This window comes from Scyliorhinus torazame, chromosome 10, assembly GCF_047496885.1.
Source record: "Scyliorhinus torazame isolate Kashiwa2021f chromosome 10, sScyTor2.1, whole genome shotgun sequence".
Classification (NCBI taxonomy): domain Eukaryota; kingdom Metazoa; phylum Chordata; class Chondrichthyes; order Carcharhiniformes; family Scyliorhinidae; genus Scyliorhinus; species Scyliorhinus torazame.
Genome location: NC_092716.1, coordinates 81,906,827 through 81,934,107, shown reverse-complemented (window position 1 = coordinate 81,934,107; position 27,281 = coordinate 81,906,827). Strand labels below are relative to the sequence as shown.

The following is a 27,281-nucleotide window of genomic DNA, read 5'->3' as shown; positions in this document are numbered from 1 at the left end:
CCCAAAAATCATTCAACCAGCATTCTTTTAAAACTGCAGCAGTCACATCCTAACCCAGGCTTTTAACCCTTACTGCACCAAGTAAGGGTTAAATTCTTACATTCATCACACGTTTCTGACCCCGATACATGTCCGCCCATGACGAGTGGCTCACCGCGACGCTCGATTCTGACAGCCCCACCGCGTCTCCCAGCCTGACCATGCCGTGTCTCCCGGTCCTGCCGCGCTCTCTCTAGGAAGTTCACTAGCAATAGGAAGCCAGAGGTAAAACAATAAATACATTTCCACCACTCCCACTCCAAATAGTGTCATATGCAAGTACACAAAAGTGAGAAAAATGAGGTCAATTAGAGAATGCGACATTTCTGCCGAGAATCAAGCAATTACAAACCACAATTCTCAATTTAACAAAATTTATTTTTGTATAAATATATTTACCAGCAAATGTCACCAAATTAGCCATGTAAGTAGAAAAATAAAAATTTTGATTTCCCCATGTTGACAATATAAATTTCAAAACAAACATTTGATCATTATACACAGCAGTAAAAACTCATAATAAATGCTTAAATTCACATCGTTAGACATGTTTAAAGAGCATTCAAATTTAGTCAACCTTATTTAATCTTACCAGAACAGCTCATTTAGAAAGAGAAGTTACTGGTTATAGAGGCTTCCACTACATACATTGAGTGTTATATAAAAGGTACCATTAAGTCAAGTGAACTGGGCTTACAATGAATGCAAGTGACAATGATTAATTGCTAATGTGGTTTAAACTTGTGACCAACACCAAAATTAAGGTGCTTTGAACACAGACTATTACAGACACTAGATGAATGACTGTGGGTACAGTATTGGAGACTTCTGTATTCTAACTGCTGCACTGAAAGTATCACCACTGTTAAGTATGCATTACTTTGTAAGCAAATTTGTGATCAAACACAAAATAATGTGGAAATGCTCCTCTGGTTATGAGAGAAAAAGTAGAATTTGAGTATATCAACAGGTAAAGGAAATCTTTCTGATAAGCGAGGTTACTCAGTCTTCCACTGCTCATCATCACGAAGGCTTTTGCTTTATAGTGAATGAATAAATCTAATCAGTGCTTATTATATGGGGATTTTACTAATGTTTTAAGGATCACAGTCTTGAATTTCATGAAAATCACATCAGCAGTTCACGCAGTGGATATTTCTGATACCAAATACCCATTTTAAAAAAATAAATCAATCCCCCACTATAAGTGAATTTTAATAAACAAGACCAGCACATAATCATGTCTACAGGAGAGCGGCAGCAAAGGAAGAGGGGAGGGAGTTGAAGAGTAAAGAGAAGAGAAAGACAGGAGAAAAACAGTAAAGAGATAACAGAAGAAACAAATGAAGGCTAAAGGAGGGAAAGAAAAGGACCGTGTAGAGTAAATTGTGGCAGTAGAGCCAAATATCTGGCTGAAAACTAATCAAGAGAATTTGAGCTATTCATTCCCATTCCCGCCACCCCCCACAATCACTCACTATATCCCAGGCGAGGAGCAAGTAAGCAACCCCTTACCTATAGTCTCTTACAGCCACTATATAACCTGAATCTAGAGACCGAATGCATTCGCCAACTGTGATTTTCTTTTTCAGTGAAGAAGCATTTTACCTCCCCAGGATAGTTGACATCAGGAAGGGTGCAATTAAAGTGCTGACACAAACCCTCACCCTTCCATGTCCTCGTCAAGTACGTTAGTGCTCGGCCCATTGCAAATGGCAGTCTAAATCAGTGTGGTTCATTCACCATTGTTACTGTTTTTAAAACAATTATATTATTTCATGGTAATTTTATCAGCATACATGGTATAAATAGAAATGATATTCAAAACTATTAGAATATTACGACTTGGAGATGCTTGTTCAAAGAGATAACAGCACATCACAAGGACAGCTATGCAAATGTTTGGTACATTTTGCCAAATGGAATAGAATGATGAAATGGAGATAATGCAAGCACAATTCAGGTTAGAAGACTCATTTTCTCACTATAATTTTAAACTATACCCATGAACAATTGTTTACACGCAGTACTAAATGGGCAAACTAACCAAGTGCTTACACTTAGGCAGACTGAACATCAAGTATAAATTAGATTTTCTCCAAAAATGTACAAATATTCAAATTGTTGTTGGTTTGAAATACTAGATAAAATTTAAACGAAAATAGTTGGCACGCCTGAATTGTATGTATATGTGCACAGTGACTGCTGCAGTTAAACACAAGTTGATGGCAAATGCTGTCCATTAAAAAGACATTATTTTCTCCCAAGTTACAACTCAAAACGAGAAACAGTCCACACACTGTCTTCATTAATATTGCATCTCACTTCCAAAGTCGTGCCCTACTTTCAACTTGTGCAATCAAGCATGAGTACCAGCATAATTAGCTTGGCGTGTGGATGACATTCTTGTTCATTGGCTCAGCAAAAATACTTGCAGCAGTAAATCTACATTTAGAAAACCATCCTTGTTCATTTGATACCTTTAAAGAGGCTGAGTGTATGACCACAGGAACTTGGGGCTGCCCTGGGCCCTAATTTTGGCTGTTAATGCTACTAAAACTAAACTCAACACCTTCTGTTTCACCATCAATATACACATAGATCAATAATATCACTGAACTCTAGATTTTAACTAATTTTCTGTACAATGAAATAAGGGGTTGATGAATAAGATAGATACATTTATAGGTAAGTTTTTAAGTTTGCTGATTGCACAATGCGGGTTGGATAAAATCTTTGTTAGGTACGAATGATGGCATTTCATAATTACTGTCAAACACAACTATTCAGTTTTTATTTCTAAAAAAAGGAAGTTGTGAAATTGCCTGTAATAAATTATAAAAAGAGGAACTCTCAGAAAAGAGTGCATTATTGTTGTTAGGTACAGTAGGACTTGTTCACCTTGCTTAAGCCACAAAGCTGCAATACTTCAGTTCTTTTGGGTATATACTTAAGTTACGAGCCTTTGGTAACCTTCAGGTGGAAGGGTTCTGTTTGCCTTTTCATAATTACCCCAATTGCTGAAATATTGAAATGTGGCAGGCCGAATCAAAATACAGTTTCTGTATTCCATAGAAAGAAAATCTGTTGTCTGACGTTCTAATCCTACAATAAATATGCATACTTTATCAGTCTTCACACTAAAAAGACATCTGTACAATTTGAAACGTGCAAAAAGTGACTTTAAAATATATGCACGTAGACTATTACCTCTTTTGGCGTTGAAATATTTTATAACAAAGAACAAATCTCAGCACTTGAGAAAAATTAGCGCATATGTCCTTTGTTCTTCGAGCTTGGCAATCCATGGAAATCCACAACATCTAAGCTGTTGCCAATTCCTGTTGATGAGCAGCACTGATTGGCATGGACCCTGGTTTTGAAGTTTACAGGGAACGGTGCAACCTATATGCAGCCGTAAGTTGGAGTTCTGTGCTTGTGTCGTCTTGGATAAGCAGATCGCCTACTGCTATAAAGTTGCTAAAATTCGCAGAAAGGCTATTGCAACGATGAAAAATACCTGTCCAACTCCGAGAACCAAAGCTTCAAGGGGCACCATTTGCTTTGTAGCAGCTCTGTAGACACCAGCAATAGCTGCACCTGAAAAAGGTTCAGTGACTTGTCATTTGGCCATGATGTACGTAACATTCATAAAGAATACACAGATATGCCCCAAAACTGCACATAATCAAGTGGATCTGATGATGAATCAAAGGCCAAACAAGGCTTCAACTTTAATAAATCCAGTTAATGTGAGATAAATTGCATTTATATAGTGTTTTTAATGTAGTAAAACCTAACTGTTCCACAGAATTTCTAATCAGACAACAATTGAAACAAAGGAGGAGACATTAGGGGCGGCATGGTAGCACAGTGATTAGCATTGTTGCTTCACAGCTCCAGGGTCCCAGGTTCGATTCCCGGCTTGGGTCACCATCTGTGAAGAGTCTGCACGTTTTCCCTGTGTCTGGGTGGGTTTCCTCCGGGTGCTCCCGTTTCCTCCCACAGTCCAAAGATGTGCAGGTTAGGTGGATTGGCCATGCTAAAATTGCCCTTGGTGTCCAAAAAGGTTAGGTGGGGTTACAGGGATAGGGTGGAGGTGTGGGCTTAAGTAGGGTGCTCTTTCCAAGAGCCGGTGCAGACTCAATGGGCCAAATGGCCTCCTTCTGCGCTGTAAATTCTGTGATTCTATGATTAGAACAGGTGACAGTGGAAAATGTCATCAGGTCTCTCAATCAAACCACTAAATGTCTCTCTAGAAATGGCCAGGAGCAGGTTAAGTAAGTAACACCCAGGTGTGCTCTGAAGGCTCCTAATTAGAATTAGGAATATTAATAACATTGGAAATATACCATGCTCTACATTGGTGTACAAACATGTGTTCTGCCCTTTTGTTACCTCGAGAATTGACTATTCCAACTCGCTCTTGGCCAACCTTCCATTCTGTCCCCTCTATAACCCGACATCATCCAAAACTTTGCTGCTCGTGCCCAAACTCTCACCAAGTCCTGGTCACCCGATCATCCCCATGCTCACTGACCTACACTGGTTCAAAGAACAAAGAACAAAACAGCACAGGACCCGGCCCTTCGGTCCTCCAAGCCTACACCGGAAATTATACCAACCTTGGCCAAAACCCTCCGCATTTCTTTGTGGCGTATTCCTCTATACCAATCTTATCCATGTATTTGTCAAGGTATCTTTTGAACGCCGTTAATGTATCTGCTGCCACAACCTCCCCTGGCAATGTGTTCTAGGCACTCACCACCCTTTGCGTAAAAAACCTGCCTCGTACATCTCCTCTAAACTTTGCCCCACGCACCTTAAATCTATGCCCCCTGGTGACTGACCCCTCCACCCTGGGAAAGAGTGCCTGCCCATTCACTCTATCCATGTCCCTCATAATCCTGTGGACCTCGATCAGGTCACCCCTCAACTTCCGCCATTCTAATGAAAACAGTTCACGTCTATTCAGCCTTTCCGCATAGATACCAGCCTCCAGACCAGGCAACATCCTGGTAAACCTCCTCTGCATCCTCTCCAAAGCCTCCACATCCTTCTAGTAGTGTGGGGACCAGAATTGCGCGCAATATTCCAAGTGCGGCCTTACCAAGGTTCTATACACTGCAGCATGACTTGCCAGCTTTTATACTCAATGCTCTGTCCAATAAAGGCAAGCATTCTGTATACCGTTCTTGACTACCTTGTCCACTTGTGCTGCCACTTTCAATTATTGACCTGCACGCTCAGATCTCTGACTTTCTATATTCCCATGAGTTTTGCCATGTATGGTATATTTCCCCTCTATGTTAGACCTACCAAACTGCATTACCTCACATTTGTCTGGATTAAACTCCCTTTGCCATTTCTCTGCTCAAGCCTCCAACCTATCTCTGTCCTGCTGTATCCTCGTCAACACTATCTACCACTCCACCAACCTTGGTGTCATCCGCGAACTTACTAATCAGACCAGCTACATTTTCCTCCAAATCGTTTATTTATACTAAGCAATGTCTCAATCTTTAAATTCTCATCCTGGTCTGTCCCGTATTTTCCTAATCTCCTGGAATCCCCTGTGCTCCTTTAAATCTGGCCCTTTTACCATCCCCACTTTTAATCATTCTACTATTAGCGGCTTTGGCCTCAGCTGCAAAGGTCATCAGCGCTGGAATTCCCTCCCCAACCAGTCTGAAGTCACTTCATAAAAAACACCTCTAATCAAGTTTTTGCTTGTCTGCTCTTCTGTGGCTTGGAATCAAATTTGATTGATAACACTCCTGTAAAGTACTTTTGGGCATTTCCGATGTTAGTGGTGCTGTACAGCTACAAGCTGATATTGCATAATTCACCTCCAGTGTGCACAGTATAAAGAATGATTTTTAATGATGGGAGTACAAATATTGGATATTCTTTAAAAAGGAACAAATAAAATCCAGGGAGACCAAAAATAACAGTAACATCTTGTCCCAGGGGAAGGGAGAAACTATTGAAAGATTGTAATTGACCCCTTCTCTCAAACAAATGCAATGTCAGTAGTACGTTGTTAATTTTGAAACAGTTAGATTTGTCACATTTCGTAGTTGGCGAAGCCAGAACACTATATTCCTTCCAAATGTTGAGGGGAATAGATGCAGAGAATTTAGTTATGCTTCACAAGGCCATCTATTTAAAACTAATTCTGCTCGACTGATTAAACTGTCCTCTGACCAGCCTTTGTCAGGCATGAAGTATCTTGGAAAATGCAGAATTCATGGTGAATCCCCCAATTCTGAAACATTGGCACACAGGAAGAATGGATTAGGATATCTGCTGCCCAAGCAGTCACCTTTGAAATAGTCTCCACTTTTTTGTTCTATACATTCATGAGATAGGAACACCACATGCAAGGTCAGCATTTTTTGCAGTGGTAGGAAACCACTTTCTTGAATCACTGCAGTCTGTATGGTGTAGACGTTTTTTTAGGTCGGGAGATCCAGATTATTGTTCAGGTGGCCATGAAGGAATGTTAATAAATTTCCATGTCAGGAGTAGGTGGTGTGAGATTGGAAGGGAAACTTACAGGTGCCAGTGTTTCCATGTGTCTGCGGCCCTCATCTTTCTATGTGGTGGAGACCTACAGGGTGCTGCAACTGCACTGGTGATGTAGGGAGTGAGTGTTTAAGGCAGTGAATGAAGTTGTTGACCAAGCGGGATGCTTTGACCTGGATACTGTCCAGCTTCTGGAGTGCTATTGGAGCTGCACACATCCATGCAAGTGGAAAGTATTCCATCATACTCCTGACTTGCGCCAGGTATAAATGGTTTTGGGAAATCAGGAGGAGAGTCACTTGACATAAAAGCCCCAATCTCTGACCTGCTCTTGTAGCCACAGTATTTATGTGACTGTCTAGATTAGTACCTGATCAATGGTAACCCCCAGAATATTGATGTTGGGGAATTTGGGGATTGTAGTGCAGTTGTTAGTGGTGCTGTACAGCTACAAGCTGATCAGTAGTCAAAAGGCGGTTGGCTACACTTTCTCTTGTTGGAGACTTGTATGGTATGACTGTTACTTGCCACTCATCAGCTCCAGCATGAATGTTGTCTAGCTCTTGCAGTATGTAAGCAGAGACTGTATTATCTGGGGTTGTGAATGGAACTGAACATTGCACAGTCGGTGAATATCCTTACTTCTGATCCTATGATGGATGGACCCCTTTGATTAAACAGCTGAAGATAGTTGGTCCTTGGACATTGCCCCGAGGAACAACTGTAACCATGCCCTGTAGCTGAGATGATCAGTCTCCAATCACAATCATCTTCCTTTATGCTAGGTAGGATTCCAACCAGTGGAGAGCTTTCCCCAATTACCTACTTGGTGTCCTTGATGCATTCTGTCCAAGACTGCCTTGATGTCAAGTGCAGACACTCTCACCTGGCCATTCAGATGCTTTAGGATAGGAGAAACAACTATTTGGAAAACATTCTTAATTGATTTGTTCAATGATTAAAGGTATTTAACAAGCACTTACTGGTCAACACTGCTGCAGTGATTGGTCCCAGGATTCCAGCCAGGATACCCAGAGACATGAAACGTCCATATTTGTGGTGCCGCAGCATGACAAATGCCAGTAATCCAGCAGGAACATAGATAAAAACTGTGGACAGCAAAGCCCAAAGGAACACTCCATACCACATCTCTGTAACACACAAAAGTAAAGAATTATACCAAAACTTTGCCATTGCTGCAGCGAACTTGATGTTGAAGGCAATCCAAAAATGAATCATATTTAATTGTGTATTGTTTCCTCTGGGAAGAAAACATGCAGACCCAAGAGCAAAAAAAAAAACACTTGGTTCATTTGTCCTGGGACAAGGCTTAGGAAATTGGAGCAGGGTCAACATTTAACTTCAATATACTCAAATACCGAACATCCACAGCTCTCTGGGAAGGAGAATTCCAAAGATTCACAAATAAATTATTGTTTTGGTCCAAAACTCCTTATTCTGAGACCGAGGCCCCCTGTTCTGATTTCCCAGCAAGGGGGACAATATTTCATCAGCATCTACCCTGTTAAAGCCCATTAACTGGATTATCTCTCATTCTTCAACACTCCAGGGATGATGGGCCATACGAGATCAGCTCTCCTTGTAGGACAATCCTCTCCGACTGCTAACACGTTGAGTGAACCTTTCTGTCCATGCTCTAGGGCAAGTATCTTAAAAATTTGGTGTAACGGTCAACCCAATTTTTCAGTGATCAAAACCCAATAGTAATCCTGGAGATGATTCAGGTTTATTTTTTCATGTTTAAATAAAGATTAAGAGACTACCTCTGACATAGAACTAACAACCTTTGAGTAAGTTAGACTATTTTGTTAAACAGGGAACGGCCTGCTGGTGGCCGTTATCTGCCAATCAGCTGAAAGTAATTGGTTCAATTGGTGTGAATTACTGTAGCTAACTAGTGACTCAGAGGGTGTATGCAAGAGTCAGGCTTTTCAAATCGCACGATCAGCAAGAGGCACATGGTTAGGAGATTGAAAAGTTGGATCTCAAAAGCAGTAATCTTAGGATTACTTCGAGTTCCACATACTAGAGAAGAAGGAGAATTGAGCGAGATCTGGTGTTGGAAGGAGGGCATCGGTATTCTAAGGCACTGGGGCCGGTTCTAGAGCAGGTGGGACTGTACAAGATGGACAGGCTACATTTTAGCAGGACCGGGACTAACATCATAGAGTCTTCGCAGGGAGATTCGCTGGTGCGGTTGGGGAGGGTTTAAACTAGAATGGCAGGGGCATGGGAACCAGAGAGGGAACTCAGATTTGAGGGAAACCAAAAATAAAAAAAGGAGGAAGCAAAAATAGAAGACAGATGAAGCATAAGCAAGCATTACATCGGATCAGAATAGAGAATAATGTTAAAAAAAGCAGAATTAAATGCGCATGAAATGGGTTTCCAGAACAGCCAACTATTTTGGATTTAATGTTGTGTAATGAGAAATGGTTAATTATGAACTTTGCTGTAAAGCAGCATTTGAGAAAAAAATGTGGCCATAATATGTCAATTGTTGCATTAAGTTTGAATGCGATGTAGTTCATTCTGAAACTAGGGACTTAAATCTGAAAAAAGGAAACCATGAAGGTATAGGGGGCAAGTTGGCTATGATGGATTGGGAAAATACCTCAAAAGATTTGATGGTAGACAGGCAATATCTAGTATTTAAAGAAATACCACATGGTCTACAACAGAAAAACATTCCTCTCAGGTGAAAACACCCAAAGGGAAAGGTAAATCAACTGTGGTTAATGAAAGTAAAAGACTGTATTGTATCAAAGGTAGTGGCTTTTAAGGATGTCAGAAAATGTGGTAAGCTTGAGGGTTGGGAGCAATTTATAACCAGCAAAGGAGAACCAAGAAATTAATTTAGAAAGGGAAATTTAGAAAGAGAATATTAATACAAACCTCAGCGAGGAACATAAAAGCAAACTGTAAAAGCTTCTTTCGGTATATGTGAAGGGAAAGATGAGCTAGGACAAATGTGGGTCCATTCGTTACCGGTGGTGACAAGAGAGCTTATAGTGGGGAAGAGGGAAATTGTGGAGAAACTAAATAGTTACTTTGCGTCTGTCCTGATGGAAGAAGATACAGAAAATCTCCCTCAAATACTTGGCAACCAAGAGACTTCTAAAACTGAGAAACGAAAATAAATTATTTGTGAATATTAGTAAAGAGGTAGTACTTGAAAGGTTAACTGGATTGAAGGTTGATAACCCCCCGGACCAGATGAACCTCATCACAGTGTTGAAAGAAATGGCTAGAGAAATAGTGGATGCATTGGTGGTTATATTTCAAAATTCTAGAGATTTTAGAAAGGCTCCTGTGGACTGAAAAATAGCAAATGTAACCCCACTATTTAAGGAGGGAGGAAGAAGGAGAATGGAGAACTACAGACCTGTTAATTTAATGTTAGTAGTAGGTAAAATGTTAAGATTCTATTATCAAGGATGTAATAACTGCACATTTAGAGATGAATGGTAAAATTGGGCAGAGTCAACATGGATTAATGAAAGGGCAATCATGTTCGACAGACTTGGAGTTTTGAGGATATTACTTGTAGCATTGATAAAAAAGTTTGTGGTATATTTGGATTATCAGAAGGCTTTTGACAAGGTCCCTCACAGGTTAGTAAATAAAATTAGAGCTCATGGAAACATACTGGTATGAATTGAGAATTGGTTAGCAGACAGAGAGCAGAGAGTAGGAATAAATGGATCATTCTCAGAATGGCAGGCTGTTACTATGGAGGTGCTGAAAGGATCAGTGCTAGGTCCACAGCTGTTCAATGGATGTGGGGACCAATTGTAATATTTCCAAATTTACTGATGACAATGAACTGGGTGGGGACTCCCACAGTCTGCGAGGAGGATACAAGGAGGCCTTGGACAGGCCAAGTGAACGAGCTAGAACATGGCAGATGGGCTAAAATGTGAATAAGTTAAGAATATTTCTTAAAGGGTGAGGGGTTAGGAAATGCGGGCATTCAAAGGGACCTGGGTGTCCGTGTTCATAAGTCACTAAAGATTAGGATGCAGGTGCAGCAAGCAACTAGGCAGGCAAATAGTATGATTCATTGGTTGATTTATTGTCACATGTACCGAAGTACAATGAAAAGCATTTTTCTGCGGCCAAGGGAACATACACAATATATTGGGCTTCATTGCAATGGGATGTGAGTAAGGCCTAAAGATCTCTTGCTGCAATTGTACACAGCATTGGTGAGACCTCACCTGAAGTATTCTGTACAATTTTGGCCTCATCATCTCAGGAGGGATATACTTGCCATAGAGGGAGTGCAACGGAGGCTCACCAGGTTAATCCCTGGGATGGCAGGATTGTCTTGAGAAGAGATTGGGGAGTCTGGGTCTATGTTCCCTAGAGTTGCGAAGAATGATGAGTGAGTCCTCATTGAAACTTGTAAAGTTCTTATAGGGTGGGATAGAGTGGATGTAGATAAGGGCCAGAATTCTTCAGCCGTTAGGATCCTATGTTCCTGCCGGCAGCACACCCCCGCCTGTGGGTTTCTCAATGATTTGCGGTAGCTTCCAATGGGAAATCCCATTGACAAGTAGCGGGAGTAAAGACTCCCACCATCAACGCACGGCGTGCCGCCGAGAAACATTTGGCTGGGGGACCGGAGAACCCAGCCCAAGATGTTTCCCCTGGCTGGTGAGTCAGAGACTGAGATGAGGAGGAATTTCTTCACTCAGACAGTGGTGAATCTTTGGAGACTGTGGAATCTCAATCATTGAGATGTTCAAAACAGAAGTTGAAAAATTGCTGGAGTCTAATGACATCAAGGGATATGATGATAAGGTAGGTGATCAGCCTTGATTAAATGGTGGAGCACACTCGACGGGCTGAATGGCCTACTCCTGTTCCTATATTCCCATGATTCAACTTAATTTTAAATGAATATCCACAAGAAAATGCTCAAAACATTTATTTTTCTAAGTTTTAATCAAATTATTCAAGTGATCAGATTACAAATGATAATCAATATCAACTCTTTAGTGTTGGTTTACTGTTTTGCTGTGACTGTTCTTTTTGAATTTCACTTGGACCCAAATCAAGCACACCTGAAACCTCAAAAACGATTATCCCTGTAAAAGTCAGCCCCGTGACTTTTGGCCTAAAAATAATTGACTCAAAAGTTTGATTTTACACGAGTATGTATGGCATGTCCTTCCTTATGCAACGGGACAGACAGTCCTTCGGGTGTGGCCTCACAATGATAGCATTTTCCAACTACCTGTACATTTGCTTCATCTGTCTCCTCATAAATGACTTCATGCCATTCTTACACTGCCTCTGCTTTAGAACAAACATACAGTGCAGAAGGAGGCCATTCAGCCCATCGAGTCTGCACCGACCCACTTAAGCCCTCACTTCCACCCTATCCCCGTAACCCAATAACCCCTTCTAACCTTTTTGGTCACTAAGGGCAATTTATCATGGCCAATCCATCTAACCTGCACGTCTTTGGACTGTGGGTTTGAAACCGGAGCACCCGGAGGAAACCCACGCAGACACAGGAAGAACGTGCAGATTCCACACAGACAGTGAAGCGGGGAATCGAACCTGGGACCCTGGTGCTGTGAAGCCACAGTGCTATCCACTTGTGCTACCGTGCTGTCCCAAATCCTTTGGCCTTAATCACTTCTGAAGACTGATTTGTCCTGCAGTATACGGGTGGGGTAGCCCTGGCATAAATCATATTTCTGAAGAGTGACGACCTCAACAATGTGCAGGTTAGGTGGATTGGCCATGCTAAATTGCCCTTAGTGTCCAAAAAGGTTGGGTGGGGTTACTGGGTTACGGAGATAGGGTGGAGACGTGGGCTTGAGTAGGGTGCTCTTTCCAAGGGCTGGTGCAGACTCGATGGGCTGAATGTCCTTCTGCTGCACTGTACATTCTATGATTCGAAGACTTTAAACTGAATTCACCATAGATAAAAAAGACAACATAATATTCAAACCATTGTAGATTACAATTTTATCCAATGAATTTCAATTAAATCTTCATTCATTATACAATTGGAAGGGAAAATTCTATACTAGTTAACTTAATTAAGAATACTGCTGGCCTTAACATCAAACAAAATCAGATCGGACATCGGTGTGCTGCAGAATGGGTGGGCTATTCTTTTCAAACCTTACAAGAGTAACTTATTTATCACGTTAAATGAATTAACTGCACCCATAAGCACTAGACATCAGTTCGGTGAGTATATGGAGCTGTTTCTCCACGCATTCATCACCATATCTTTATTTAGTGTTTAAGGAACTTCTCCCACTCCTCCTCCAGACATCTCCCCTTGTTTTACTCCTGGCAAACAGACACCGTTCCCTCCAAGTCTAGGACAAACAAGACTTACTGTAGCCTACTGTTATCCAATCTCCACGTCTAACTTTGCCACTTGTCCTTCCCCCAAACACTAGTACTTACCAAGAACCATTTACAAAGCACACCCACAGCACACTTTCTGTTCTCTTTCCAGCCACACACCCTCTACTAGCAGGGAGAACCTGGCTGCAAAGCTTTCCCATAGCAATGCCAGGCCACCAAAAGCTTTGGTTTATGTGCTGTGTATTCTACATTGAAGCCAACACACCAGAAATGGGTAAACAAACTGAGCAAACATATAGCGCTGATCATTGTTTAAAAAGGTGTATGCAAATGGTAAGCTGCTCTGAACTTTTGAACTTAGTCAGAAAGGTGATGAAAGTTAAGCAGACCGTCAGGAAGGTGGGAAAGGAGTGGTCAAGCAGGCGGGTGGGATGGGGACGAACCAACAAAGGGCAACTCAAGAGACAGATACTAAGTGTGACCCAACTAAAACTGCCCATTTCTCTCACCAAATGTTTGTTAATGAAATAACATTTAGACAAAACACAACATTCCTGCACACAAAATGAAGCTGTTGTTGTGTTTGAGTACTGTACAATTGCAGTAGATGAGAATGCAGCAGGTGCCAAGAACAAACACAACGGAGAAAATGATAAGACCTTGACTTCACTAATCTACCTGTTGCAGACACTTCTATCCATGACGGTATTAGCAGGAGCGACCCGTTCTTGGACACCATTAGCGTTCGGCATCACCACTGTGTGAAATGAGATAGATTCAGAACAGATCCAGCACCTGAAAACTGGGCATCCAAGAGGTGCTCAATTCATACTCCCTCACAATAGAAAAAGAGGCTATTTGATCCCTTGTGACTGTCAGCTGAAAAAAAAGCAATTCAACCTCATCCCAGTTCTTGGTCCATAGCTCTGTAGTTACACAGTGCCTCAAGTGCATCGACAAAAAAAGGGTTTAAAAATGTCATGAGGGTTTCTGCTTCTACCACCTTTAAAGGCAGCAGTTCCAGAAGGCCTCCACCCTCTGTGTAAAAGTAAATACTCAACTCTTCTTTAATCCTTCTACCAATTCCTTTAAATCTGTGCATCCCTGGTTATTGACCTCTTGTAGAATAGGCCCTTCCTATCCACTATGTCTACTAGATCTCCCCAGTCTCTTCTGTCCAAAAGAAAGATCCCAGCCTATCCAATCTTATCTTAGCTAAAATTCTCCATTCCTGGCAACATCCTTGTAAATCTTCTCTGTAGCCTCTCTAGTCTGATCCTGCAATAATGACCAGAACTGTAGGGGCAGCATGGTAGCATTGTGGATAGCACAAATGCTTCACAGCTCCAGGGTCTCAGGTTCGATTCCGGCTTGGGTCACTATCTGTGCGGAGTCTGCACATCCTCCCCGTGTGTGCGTGGGTTTCCTCCGGGTGCTCCGGTTTCCTCCCACAGTCCAAAGATGTGCGGGTTAGGTGGATTGGCCATGCTAAAATTGCCCATAGTGTTGGGTGGGGTTACTGGGTTATGGGGATAGGGTGGAGGTGTGGACCTTGGGTGGGGTGCTCTTTCCAAGAGCCGGTGCAGACTCGATGGGCCGAATGGCCTCCTTCTGCACTGTAAATTCTATGATCTATGATCAGTACTCCAGCTGTGTCCCAAATAGTGTATTACACATGTCTAACTCCCATTGTTCCTATATGCTGTGCCTTGACTAATAAAAAAGAAAGTATTCCATGAGTCTTCTTAAACAGCTTATCTACTTGTCGTGTTATCTTCAGAGATCTGTGGACTTGTATTTCAAGGACTTCCTGTCCCTCCACATTTCCAGTAGCATACTATTTATTTTGTATTACGTTGCTGTTTGCCCTTTCCAAATTCTGCAGATTGAATTCCATTTGCTGCTTTTCTGCCCACCTGACCAGAACACCATATCATCCTGTGGTCTACAACTTTCTTCCTCACTCTCAACCACACATCAATTTTTGGACAATCTACAAACTTCTGAATCATGCCCCCTACATTGAAGTCCAAATCATTGATAGAAACCACCAAAAGCAAGGAACCCAGAACAGAGCCCTACAAAATCCCACTACAAACATAAGAACATAAGAACTAGGAGCAGGAGTAGGCCATCTGGCCCCTCGAGCCTGCTCCACCATTCAATGAGATCATGGCTGATCTTTTGTGGACTCAGCTCCACTTTCCGGCCCGAACACCATAACCCTTAATCCCTTTATTCTTCAAAAAACTATCTATCTTTATCTTAAAAACATTTCATGAAGGAGCCTCTACTGCTTCACTGGGCAAGGAATTCCATAGATTCACAACCCTTTGGGTGAAGAAGTTCCTCCTAAACTCAGTCCTAAATCTACTTCCCCTTATTTTGAGGCTATGCCCCCTAGTTCTGCTTTCACCCACCAGTGGAAACAACCTGCCCACATCTATCCTATCTATTCCCTTCATAATCTTATATGTTTCTATAAGATCCCCCCTCATCCTTCTAAATTCCAACGAGTACAGTCCCAGTCTACTCAACCTCTCCTCGTAATCCAACCCCTTCAGCTCTGGGATTAACCTAGTGAATCTCCTCTGCACACCCTCCAGTACCAGTACGTCCTTTCTCAAGTAAGGAGACCAAAACTGAACACAATACTCCAGGTGTGGCCTCACTAACACCTTATACAATTGCAGCAGAACCTCCCTAGTCTTAAACTCCATCCCTCTAGCAATGAAGGACAAAATTCCATTTGCCTTCTTAATCACCTGTTGCACCTGAAAACCAACTTTCTGCGACTCATGCACTAGCACACCCAGGTCTCTCTGCACAGCAGCATGTTTTAATATTTTATCATTTAAATAATAATCCCTTTTGCTGTTATTCCTACCAAAATGGATAACCTCACATTTGTCAACATTGTATTCCATCTGCCAGACCCTAGCCCATTCACTTAACCTATCCAAATCCCTCTGCACTTTTTGCTTTACCACTTATCTTAGTGTCGTCTGCAAACTTGGACACATTGCCCTTGGTCCCCAACTCCAAATCATCTATGTAAATTGTGAACAGTTGTGGGCCCAACACTGATCCCTGAGGGACACCACTAGCTACTGATTGCCAACCAGAGAAACACCAATTAATCCCCACCCTTTGCTTTCTATTAATTAACCAATCCTCTATCCATGCTACTACTTTACCCTTAATGCCATGCATCTTTACCTTATGCAACAACCTTTTGTGTGGCACCTTGTCAAAGGCTTTCTGGAAATCCAGATATACCACATCCATTGGCTCCCCGTTATCTACCGCACTGTTAATGTCCTCAGAAAATTCCACTAAATTAGTTAGGCACGTCCTGCCCTTTATGAACCCATGCTGCGCCTGTCCAATGGGACAATTTCCATCCAGATGCCTCGCTATTTCTTCCTTGATGATAGATTCCAGCATCTTCCCTACTACCGAAGTTAAGCTCACTGGCCTATAATTACCCGCTTTCTGCCTACCTCCTTTTTTTAAACAGTGGTGTCACGTTTGCTAATTTCCAATCCGCCGGGACCACCCCAGAGTCTAGTGAATTTTGGTAAATTATCACTAGTGCATTTGCAATTTCCCTAGCCATCTCTTTTAGCACTCTGGGATGCATTCCATCCGGTCCAGGAGACTTGTCTACCTTTAGCCCCATTAGCTTGCCCATCACTACCTCCTTGGTGATATCAATCCTCTCAAGGTCCTCACCTGTCTTAGCCTCATCTCCATCAGTCACTGGCATGTTATTTGTGTCTTCCACTGTGAAGACCGACCCAAAAAACCTGTTCAGTTCCTCAGCCATTTCCTCATCTCCCATTATTAAATCTCCCTTCTCATCCTCTAAAGGACCAATATTTACCTTAGCCACTCTTTTTTGTTTTATGTATTTGTAGAAACTTTTACTATCTGTTTTTATATTCTGAGCAAGTTTACTCTCATAATCTATCTTACTCTTCTTTATAGCTTTTTTAGTAGCTTTCTGTTGCCCCCTAAAGATTTCCCAGTCCTCTAGTCTCCCACTGATCTTTGCTACTTTGTATGTTTTTTCCTTCAATTTGATACTCGCCCTTATTTCCTTAGATATCCACGGTTGATTTTCCCTCTTTTTACCGTCCTTCCTTTTTGTTGGTATAAACCTTTGCTGGGCACTGTGAAAAATCACTTGGAAGGTTCTCCACTGTTCCACCATAAAGTCTTTGCGCCCAGTCTACCTTAGCTAGTTCTTCTCTCATCCCATTGTAATCTCCTTTGTTTAAGCACAAAATACTAGTGCTTGATTTTACCTTCTCACCCTCCATCTGTATTTTAAATTCCACCATATTGTGATCGTTCCTTCCGAGAGGATCCCTAGCTATGAGAGCCTGAATCAATCCTGTCTCATTACACAGGACCAGATCTAGGACCGCTTGTTCCCTCGTAGGTTCCATTACATACTGTTCGAGGAAACTATCGCGGGTACATTCTATAAACTCCTCCTCAAGGCTGCCTTGACCGACCTGGTTAAACCAATCAACATGTAGATTAAAATCCCCCATGATAACTGCTGTACCATTTCTACATGCATCTGTTATTTCTTTGTTTATTGCCTGCCCCACCATAATGTTACTATTTGGTGGCCTATAGATTACTCCTATCAGTGACTTTTTCGCCTTACTATTCCTGATTTCCACCCAAATGGATTCAACCTTATCCTCCATAGCACCGATGTCATCCCTTACTGTTGCCCGGATGTCATCCTTAAATAACAGAGCTACACCACCTCCCTTACCATCCACTCTGTCCTTCCGAAAAGTTTGATACCCTCGGATATTTAACTCCCAGTCGTGACCATCCTTTAACCATGTTTCAGTAATAGCCACTAAATCATAGTCATTCACGATGATTTGCGCCATCAACTCATTTACCTTATTCCAAATACTACGAGCATTCAGGTAAAGTACACTTATGTTGGCTTTTTTACCTCTGTTCTTAATCTTAACAACTCGATCAGTAACCTCTCCTAAGTTATATTTCCTCTTAACCTTACTCCTAATTTTCCTTGTCGTCGAACCCACATCTTCCTGTAACAACCTGCCACGTCGCTTACCATTAATGTTTTCACATCCCGTTTTATTTCTTTTAATATTCCTGGTCCTAATCACTGAGCTCCCCTCAGTCACTGTACCTTGTACTGTCGCCCTTTTTGATTTTTGACTATGGCTTCTCTGCCTTACACTTTCCCCCTTACTGCCTTTTATTTCTGTCCCTGTTTTACTACCATCCAACTTCCTGCATCGGTTCCCATCCCCCTGCCACATTAGTTTAAACTCTCCCCAACAGCTCTAGCAAACACCCCCCCTAGGACATCGGTTCCAGTCCTGCCCAGGTGCAGACCGTCCGGTTTGTACTGGTCCCACCTCCCCCAGAACCGGTTCCAATGTCCCAGGAATTTGAATCCCTCCCTCTTGCACCATCTCTCGAGCCACGTATTCATCCTCTCTATCCTGACATTCCTACTCTGACTAGCTCGTGGCACTGGTAGCAATCCTGAGATTACTACCTTTGAGATCCTACTTTTTAGTTTAACTCCTAGCTCCCTAAATTCAGCTTGTAGGACCTCGTCCCGTTTTTTACCTATATCGTTGGTGCCTATGTGCACCACGACAGCTGGCTGTTCACCCTCCCCCCCCAGAATGTCCTGCAGCCGCTCCGAGACATCCTTGACCCTTGCACCAGGGAGGCAACATAGCATCCTGGAGTCTCGATTGCGTCCGCAGAACCGCCTGTCTATTCCCCTTACAATTGAGTCCCCTATCACTATAGCCCTGCCATTCTTCTTCCTGCCCAGCTGCGCAGCAGAGCCAGCCACGGTGCTATGAACCTGGCTGCTGCTGCCTTCCCCTGGTGAGCCATCTCCCTCAACAGTATCCAAAGCGGTATATCTGTTTTGCAGGGAGATGACCGCAGAGGACACCTGCACTGCCTTTCTACTCTTGCTCTGTCCTTTGGTCACCCATTTACTATCTCCCTCAGTACCTTTCACCTGCGGTGTGACCAACTCGCTAAACGTGCTATCCACGACGTCCTCAGCATCGCGGACGCTCCAAAGTGAGTCCATCCGCAGCTCCAGAGCCGTCAAGCGGTCTAACAGGAGCTGCAACTGGACACACTTCTTGCACGTGAAGGAGCCAGGGACAGTGGACGTATCCCTGAGCTCCCACATCGCACACGAGGAGCATGACACGGGTCTGAGATCTCCTGCCATGTCTTAAACCTTCGGTTAACTTGAACAATTTCAATTTCCCCCCAAAAAAATTTGACTAAATAAATAAACAATGAAGAAAAAAATAAATAAATATACCAATGAAACACCAGGCTTCTGGTCACAAAACACCTGTTGAGCAATCTGTAATCTTGTGGTCTAGTATATCCCTCTCTCAACCATTACCATCAAGCCAAGAGCATTAACCCTGGTTTAACAGAATAGAAAAGGATGCCAGAAGCACCAAACATAGCAAAAAAAGTGCTAACCTGGTGGAGCTACAGCACAGGACTACTTGATTGCCAAACAGTGGATGCAGCATGCTTTCCTTGGAGCACAGCGATCCCAGAAATAGCGGGTCTGATCAAATCTCTGCAATCCTGTCAAGTCAAGTTGAGAATGGTGGTGGAGTGTAAAGGACAGGGTTGAAGAGTTTGTAACCATCCAAGTGCCAAATGATCAATCCATCTTGGTCACCCCCTGAGATCCCACCCATATAAACTATCCTTCAGCCAAACTGATTCACTCGTGTGATAACAAGGAATGGCTGAGAATGCAGGACACACCAAATGGTATGGGCGGAATTCTCCGAAATGGAGGCGGAGTGTCCGCGCCGTCGTGAACGGCGTTGTGTTCCACGACAGTGCTAAACGGGTGCAGGCACTACCGATTCTGGCCCCACAGGGGGCCAGCACGGCACTGGAGCGGTTCACGCTGCTCCAGCCTCCCTTCCCAGCGCCAATTGGGCAGCACGCCAACCCACGCATGTGCAGTGGAGGCGCGCCAATGCGCGCAGGACTTCCTCAACGCGCCGGTCTCGACGCAACATGGCGCAGGGTTTCAGGGGCCAGTCGCGTAACAAAATAGAGCCGGGGCTGGAGAGGCCGGCCCGCCGATCAGTGGGCCCCATCGCAGACCAGACCCAATCGGAGGGCCCCCCCCCGGTGAAGGAGCTCCCCTCCCCCACCACAGGCTGCGCCCGACCCTGCGCGCAGAGTTCCAGCCGGCTGTGAGCAGGTGTGGACAGGGCCGGCGGGACTCTGCCGTTTCCGCGCGACCGCCCGGCCCACCAAGGCCGGAGAATCGGCGGCGTGGCCACGGACAGCGGCCCGCAACCGGCTCCGCGCCAAACACGCTGGCACCGATTCTCTGCTCCTCGGGGAATCGCGTGCCAGCATTGGGGCGGCGTGGCGATTCTCCGGCCCAGCGCGGGGCTCGGACAATCCCGCCCTATGGGCCCCAACAAAGGGGAGCTGTAGTGCTGAAGACTTGTGTCACCATTAACAATGCCATTAGCTAAGCTGTTCCAATACAGCATCTGGTAACAAGAGGAAAATTGTCCAGGTATGTCGGTCTTCATGAAAAGGGACAATTCCATTCCAGCCAATTACCACAGCATTTATCTACTCTCGATCATCAGCAAAGTGATTGAAGATGTTGTTGACACTGCTACTAAGTGGAAACTGTGCAGTCGGCTCAGACCTCATTACAGCTTTGGTACAAACATGGACAAAAGAACTGAAATCAAGTGGGAGTGAGGTGAGAACAACTGTCCTTGACATCAAGACAACATTTAATAGTGTGGCAACAAGGAGCCCTAGCAAAAGTTAAGCCAATGGCAACTGGGGGAGAACTCTTCACTGTCTGGAGTCATACCTAGCATAAAGGAAAACGGTTGTGGTTGTTGAAAATCAATCATTTAAGCCCAAGGACACCGTTGCAGGAGTTCCTCAGGGTAGTGTCCTCAGTCCAACCACTTACAGCTGCTTCATCAATAATATCTGGGCAGCACGGTGGCCAGCAATGCTGCCTCACAGTGCCAAGGACCCGAGTTCAATTCCGGCCTTGGCGACTGACTGTGTGGAGGTTGTACGTTCTCCCCATGTGTGTGTGGGTCACCTTCGGGTGCTCTGGTTTCTTCCCACAGTCCAAAGGTGTATGGGTTAGGTGGATTGGCCATGATAAATTACCCCTTAGTGCTCAGGGATGTGCAAATTAGGTTATGGGGTTACGGAGATAGGGTGGGGTGGACAGGTGACTGGACATGAGTAGTGTGTCGCTGGGAGGGTCGGATCGGACCTGATGGCCACCTTCTACACTGTAGGGATTCTATGATCCTCTTCATCATAAATGGGAATATTCACTGATGATTGCACAATGTTCAGCACCATCCATGACTCCTCAGATATTAAAAACAGTCCATGTCCATATGTAGCAAAACCTGGACAATGTTCAGGCTTGGGTTGACAAGTACCATTTGTGCCACACAAGTCCCAGTATTTGGAAATGCCGTTGCATGCAAGGTTCTGGAAAATGGGATTAGAGTAGATAGGTGCATTATGACCACGCAGACAGGATGGTCCAAAGGGCTTCTTTCTGCACAATAAAAGCTCTGACTCTAGGACTGTGGCATACATATGGGTGGCACGTACAGAAGTAAATGACTTAAAGATTGGTGTGTCTTATTAAAAAAAAGTATTCCTGGGGGAAGTAGGAAGTAAACCAGAGTGCATAACATGTACAGTTATAAATCATAGAATTTACAGTGCAGGAGGCCATTCAGCCTCCAGCCAAACTGATTCACTCGTGTGATAACAAGGAATGGCTGAGAATGCAGGACACACCAAATGGTATGGGCGGAATTCTCCGAAATGGAGGCGGAGTGTCCGCGCCGTCGTGAACGGCGTTGCGTTCCACGACAGTGCTAAACGGGTGCAGGCACTACCGATTCTGGCCCCACAGGGGCCCATTGAGCAGCCCATTGAGTCTGCATCGGCCCTTGGAAAGAGCACCCCACTTAAGCCCATACCTCCACCCTATCCCCGGAACCCAGTAACCCCACCTAACTTTTCTGGACACTAGCGGCAATTTAGCATAGTCAATCCACCTAATCTGCATATCTTTGGACTGTGGGAGTAAACCGGAGCACCCGAAGGGAACCCATGTAGAACGGTAGAATGTGCAGAATCCACACAGACAGTGACCCAAACCAGGAATCGAACCTGGAGCTGTGAAGCAACTAGAATCATAGATTATCATAGAATTTACAGTGCAGAAGGAGGCCATTCGGCCCATCGAGTCTGCACCGGCTCTTGGAAAGAGCACCCCACCCAAGGTCCACACCTCCACCCTATCCCCATAACCCAGTAACCCCACCCAACACTATGGGCAATTTTGGACACTATGGGCAATTTATCATGGCCAATCCACCTAACCCGCACATCTTTGGACGGTTGGAGGAAACCGGAGCACCCGGAGGAAACCCACGCACACACGGGGAGGATGTGCAGACTCCGCACAGACAGTGACCCAAGCCGGAATCGAACCTGGGACCCTGGAGCTGTGAAGTATTTGTGCTATCCACAATGCTACCGTGCCGCCCAAATCATATTGCTAAGTTAATCGGACTTGTTCTGCTTCAGTCTTTTATGTACGATAACGATTGTTTTGTTAAATAAGTGAAATCTTGTGGCCTAGCTCAATCGGTTAAAATGTGGTGCTCTGATTTATTTTCAACGGTTAACGGCCCCTGATCAGATCGTAACAATGGACAGGCAGACATAGGTAATTTTTTGCTTTCTTGTGTGAAGAACTTCACTGGCTTTGGGACGCCCGGAGATCTTAAAGGGGGTGTATAAATGAAAGATTGTCTTCAATACCGTAGGCTGGGTTTTATCGGGGTTCAGTCTTTGCTGCATCCAGTGCACTCAGTCATACTGATGACAGCAGAATATCCCACTGTGAATGCTGGGCTCATTTACACTTTGGAGCCCTAGGTTGAATTATGGCTAGGGTGTCACAAAAGAAAACTATAAAAGGGGATGAGATGCAAGCAAAGATTGGAAATGTGCAAGCTCGACATGATCTGTAATAGAGGCTGTGTGAGTGGGTGGAAATTATTGGGTTGGATCAGGATACAAGTATCTGGTTTAGCTCAGTGCTAAATCGCTGGCTTTGAAAGCAGACCAAGGCAGGCCAGCAGCACGTTTCAATTCCCGTACCAGCCTCCCCGAACAGGAGCCGGAATGTGGCAACTGGGGCTTTTCACAGTAACTTCATTTGAAGCCTACTTGTGACAATAAGCGATTTTCATTTTTCATTTCATCTGCGTTCAAAAAGTAGTGGAGGAAAATTTTAACTAAAAGCAAATCTGAAACAGATATCAATAACTTATTTACGACGACCTGAAACATGGCTGAAAATATCTACACTGCAGCGAAGGAGGCACAGAAACAGCAGGAACACAGAGGACAGACCGATAGATTGTGGTTACAACCTAGTTGTGTTCTTGTTTATGCAATCCTATTTAAATGTGAAAATTGAATACTTATAAATTCTGTGGAAATTAACCTGATGACCAGTCGAGAAAGCTGGAATCGTCGAGTTGTCAAAGTATCTAGGTAAAAGTAAATTACTGTGGATGCTGGAATCTAAAACAAAAACAGAAAATATTGGACAAACTCAGCAGGTCTGACAGCATTTGTGGAGAGAGCAGGGAGCTAACGTTTCGAGTCTGGGTGACTCTTTGACAAAGAGCTTCGACAAAGAGTCATCCAGACTCGAAACGTTAGCTCGAAATGCTAGCTCCATTTCCTCTCCACAGATGCGGTCATGAAACTGTCCAGTATTTTCTGTCGAAGTGTCTAAATTGGGCACAGGTTTTTATGTACCAGTGGCCGGTAATACGTGTCAAAACTCCACCGGGGTGGGGGAGACTTGAGCACAGTGCAAAATACACCGAGATGAACCTTGGACTTTCAGCGCCTGGTGCTTGTTCGTGACCCTTTTCAATAGCAACGAGTTATCATGAAGGTTTTCAAGTGGTGTAATTGTCTGTCCAAGAATGTAAAGGTTGTTTGTGCGAGGGCAGCGTGTGAAAAAGATAACACCCCAGGGAGAGGACCCTGCATCCAGGGGCAAGCCGGTCAGATACTCTGGGACAGGGGCTTGCTTTCACTCCCCAGCCCAACCCCTGACCAGTGACACTCCAACCAACTGACTGACCCTCTCCATGGAGACGACGACGGCCGGTTACCCCCACGCCCTCAGCCGCTCAGCAGCCGAGGGCGGGCAGCAACAGCCGGCCTCCCTTCTTCCCTGCGGTCCCTCGGGGGCCGCTCGCCTTCACTCACCCGAGAATTGGCATAAGGATGCGGTGACGTTTCCATGGCAGGTCGTGTTTCCCGCCCGAGGGATCAGGCCCAGGCTCAGGATCTGATGCACCGACAAGCCGCCGCCGATCTGCATGGTTCCGCCATCAACACAGAGCCTACCATTCAAACCGATGCGGAGTCCGGACAGCCGCCATCACAGCGACTCGAGCACAAGCGGGAGCTGCCGGCAAGAGACGGGGTGACGCCACCTGATTGACGCCGCCCTCCGCCATTTGGGAAACGGTGCCGCTCTGCCCCTCCCTCCCGCTGCCAGCCCAACAGCCGTGGCCAATCAGCGCCAAGCGGAGCCCCGCCCCCGGTCGCCGTCTACGTCACCGGGGCCAACCAATGGGAGTGAGCAAAACATGACGTCACGCAGCTACAGCAGCCAATCAGCGCCGTGTAGAGGCGACCGCGTCATCGTAATTGGCATGTGGATTGACCAATGAAAATGTAGGAACGCGTGACGCCACAATAGGTCTGCTTGAGCGGGCGAGAATGAAGTCGGATTCGTAGTTAAATGTCTTGAATATCGGATCGGCCGATTCGGTGCCGTTGATATTTAAAAATTCCTTATCGTAAACATGTTTTTCCGTGTTCCCCCGCCGCGCCTTTTGACGCCGTGAGTGCGGGTGATGCGCTGAGAATTTTGAACGGCATTGTAGAATTGTGTCGAATGTGTGTCAGTTTAAACAGTGATTGGAGGCCGCCTGTCCGCTGCGGGCCGCCGTCCGTCCGGGCTGGGCCTCTTTGAACTCGGCGTTTTGCTTGCGCCGAGCTGGGGGGCGGGGACTGCGAGTGCAGCCGGAGGCTGGGCCCCGGGAACCTGCTCCCGGCAGGAAGTATGTCGGATTCCGAGTCGGAGAATTACTCTTCGGAGGAGGACGCGGATTACGAGCCTTCCGGTAAGTGTGGGCCTGAGGAGGTCGGGTTCGCGGCTCTCGTTCCCAGGGTGGGCACTGTACCTTTTGCCTTCACTCGGGCGGGGGGAGTGGGGGCTGCTTCACATATCAACCACAGCAGGCTGCGTGGAAGCCGCTTCACACCACTGCAGCTGTGTATCTGTGCAGATTTGATTCGGTGGCTAAGGCATTTGAATTGCCGCTGTTTGCTGAGGAGCCTCCTTTTTTTGAACTTCTGACAGTATTACTGGATGTTCTGCACTCGTTGGCACACACGCGCAAACATTTATGTTGTGGAAAGGGACCATTCGTGTCTGTGTCAGTGGGAAAAAAAGAGCCTCATCCCCACTTTTTTGTTGTTGTGTCCAGCTCTTGGTCCCCTACCCTGTTTGGTAGCATGGTGGTTAGCACAATTGCTTCACAGCTCCAGGGTCCCAGGTTTGATTCCTGACTTGGGTCACTGTCTGTGCGGAGTCTGCACATCCTCCCCGTGTGTGCGTGGGTTTCCTCCGGGTGCTCCGGTTTCCTCCCACAACCCAAAGATGTGCAGGTTTGGTGGATTGGCCATGATAAATTGCCCTTGGTGTCCAAAATTGCCCTTAGTGTTGGGTGGGGTTACTGGGTTATGGGGATAGGGTGGAGGTGTTGACCTTCAGTAGGGTGCTCTTTCCAAGAGCCGGTGCAGACTCGATGGGCCGAATGGCCTCCTTCTGCACTGTAAATTTTATATATATAAACAGAGCAAATGGGTAGCCAACTGTTTTCTTCAGTGCTGCGATGAAGGTTTCTGCCTTAACCACCCTCTGGGTGAAAATATTGCCCCCCAATCTATCCTCCCTGGTTATTGACCTCTGTGCCAATAGACGTTGATCCTTCCAGCCGCTCACTTTTGTACACCTCCCTTATATCAGCCCTCAGCTGTGTCTGTTGCAAAGCAAACTATCCCGACCGTCCAATCTTCTATCACAGCTAAACTTCATAATTTCTGGCAACGCTCTTGTAAATCTTCTCTACCCTCTTTTGGGTGTGATTGCATCCTTTCTGAAATATGATGATGACAATTATACACACCACTCCAGCTCTTACTAGTGTTTATACAGCTCTAATCCCACAATTTCCGACCCTTGTATTCTCGGCCTCAGCCTATGAAGGAAAGTATCCCATATGCCTTTTTAAAAATATATATATTTTATTCCAAACACAATCCGTAATATAAACAATCGACAAATATCAAGTTTCAAACAGTTTGACATTTTCCCCCCCTAAACTGCCCCAACCGCGCCGCCTCCCCCCAGCCCTACCCGCTGGTGACAAACAGATCCTCCGAGATAGGAAAAGCCTCCTTAAGTAGAACCCCTCTTCTGACCCTCTTGAGAACAAACTTCATCTTCTCCAATTGTAGAAATTCTGCTAAATCCCCCAACCACGGCGATACTTTTGGTGGGGTGGTCGACTTCCAAGCCGGTAAAGTTCACTGCCGAGCAATCAGGCGAAGACCACAACATTGGCCTCCTTCCCCTCTTGCAGATCCGAAACACCAAAAATCGCCACCAAACGGCACAGTGTCATCTTCACTCCACAATTTCCAGCAGGGTCTATAAAATCGCTGCCCAGAACACCCCCAACTTTCGGCATGCCAAAACATATGGACATGATCCGCAGGCCCCCTTTCGCATATGTCCTCAACCTCCTGGGGAAAACCCACTCATACGAATACGAGGCATATGGCCCATGCGCACCACCTTAAGGTTCAACCTAGCACAGGATGATGTTGAGTTTATCCGGTGCATAATGTTTCCCCCCCCCCCCCCCCCCCCCCCCCCCCCCCACCCCAAGCTTTATCTCCAATTCCTCCTTCCATTTCTTTCTTACCTCCCCCACTGGCACCTTCTCCATTTCTAACAACTATCAATAAATGTCCGCAATCCTCCCTTCCCACAGCTCATCCTGAGCTTGTTTTAAAAGATATTTTCTTCCAAGCATGTTCAACATAGTAACAAGCGTAATGTCCAACAGTTTGTATTCAGTTTG

At 44.9% G+C, this 27,281-nt stretch overlaps 2 protein-coding genes across 4 annotated transcripts in view; one reads left to right on the top strand and one right to left on the bottom strand.

The window, feature by feature from the left end:
• Nucleotides 1–396: 396 nt before the first annotated feature.
• On the bottom strand, nt 397–24,586 carry tmem170a (transmembrane protein 170A). 2 transcript variants are annotated; one of them, XM_072518306.1, is made up of 4 exons: nt 24,328–24,441; nt 19,465–19,575; nt 7,551–7,718; nt 397–3,639 (listed from the first exon to the last, which is right to left on the bottom strand). In XM_072518306.1, the coding sequence occupies exons 3-4, from the start codon at nt 7,714–7,716 to the stop codon at nt 3,509–3,511; spliced, it is 297 nt and encodes a 98-aa protein (XP_072374407.1). In that variant the 5' UTR covers nt 7,717–7,718; nt 19,465–19,575; nt 24,328–24,441; the 3' UTR covers nt 397–3,508. The 2 variants fall into 2 exon arrangements, with proteins under 2 accessions (XP_072374407.1, XP_072374406.1); XM_072518305.1 differs by lacking the exon at nt 19,465–19,575 and having other exon boundaries at nt 24,328–24,586.
• A 274-nt stretch (nt 24,587–24,860) lies between these two features.
• Nucleotides 24,861–27,281, top strand: part of cfdp1 (craniofacial development protein 1) — a 256,567-nt gene continuing 254,146 nt past the window's right edge. Inside the window, exon 1 of one of the 2 annotated variants that reach the window (XM_072518304.1) lies at nt 24,861–25,253. In XM_072518304.1, coding sequence (XP_072374405.1) covers nt 25,193–25,253 — 61 coding nt within the window. In that variant the 5' untranslated portion in view covers nt 24,861–25,192. The remainder of the gene's footprint in view (nt 25,254–27,281) is intronic. The other variant, XM_072518303.1, reaches the window with a different exon arrangement.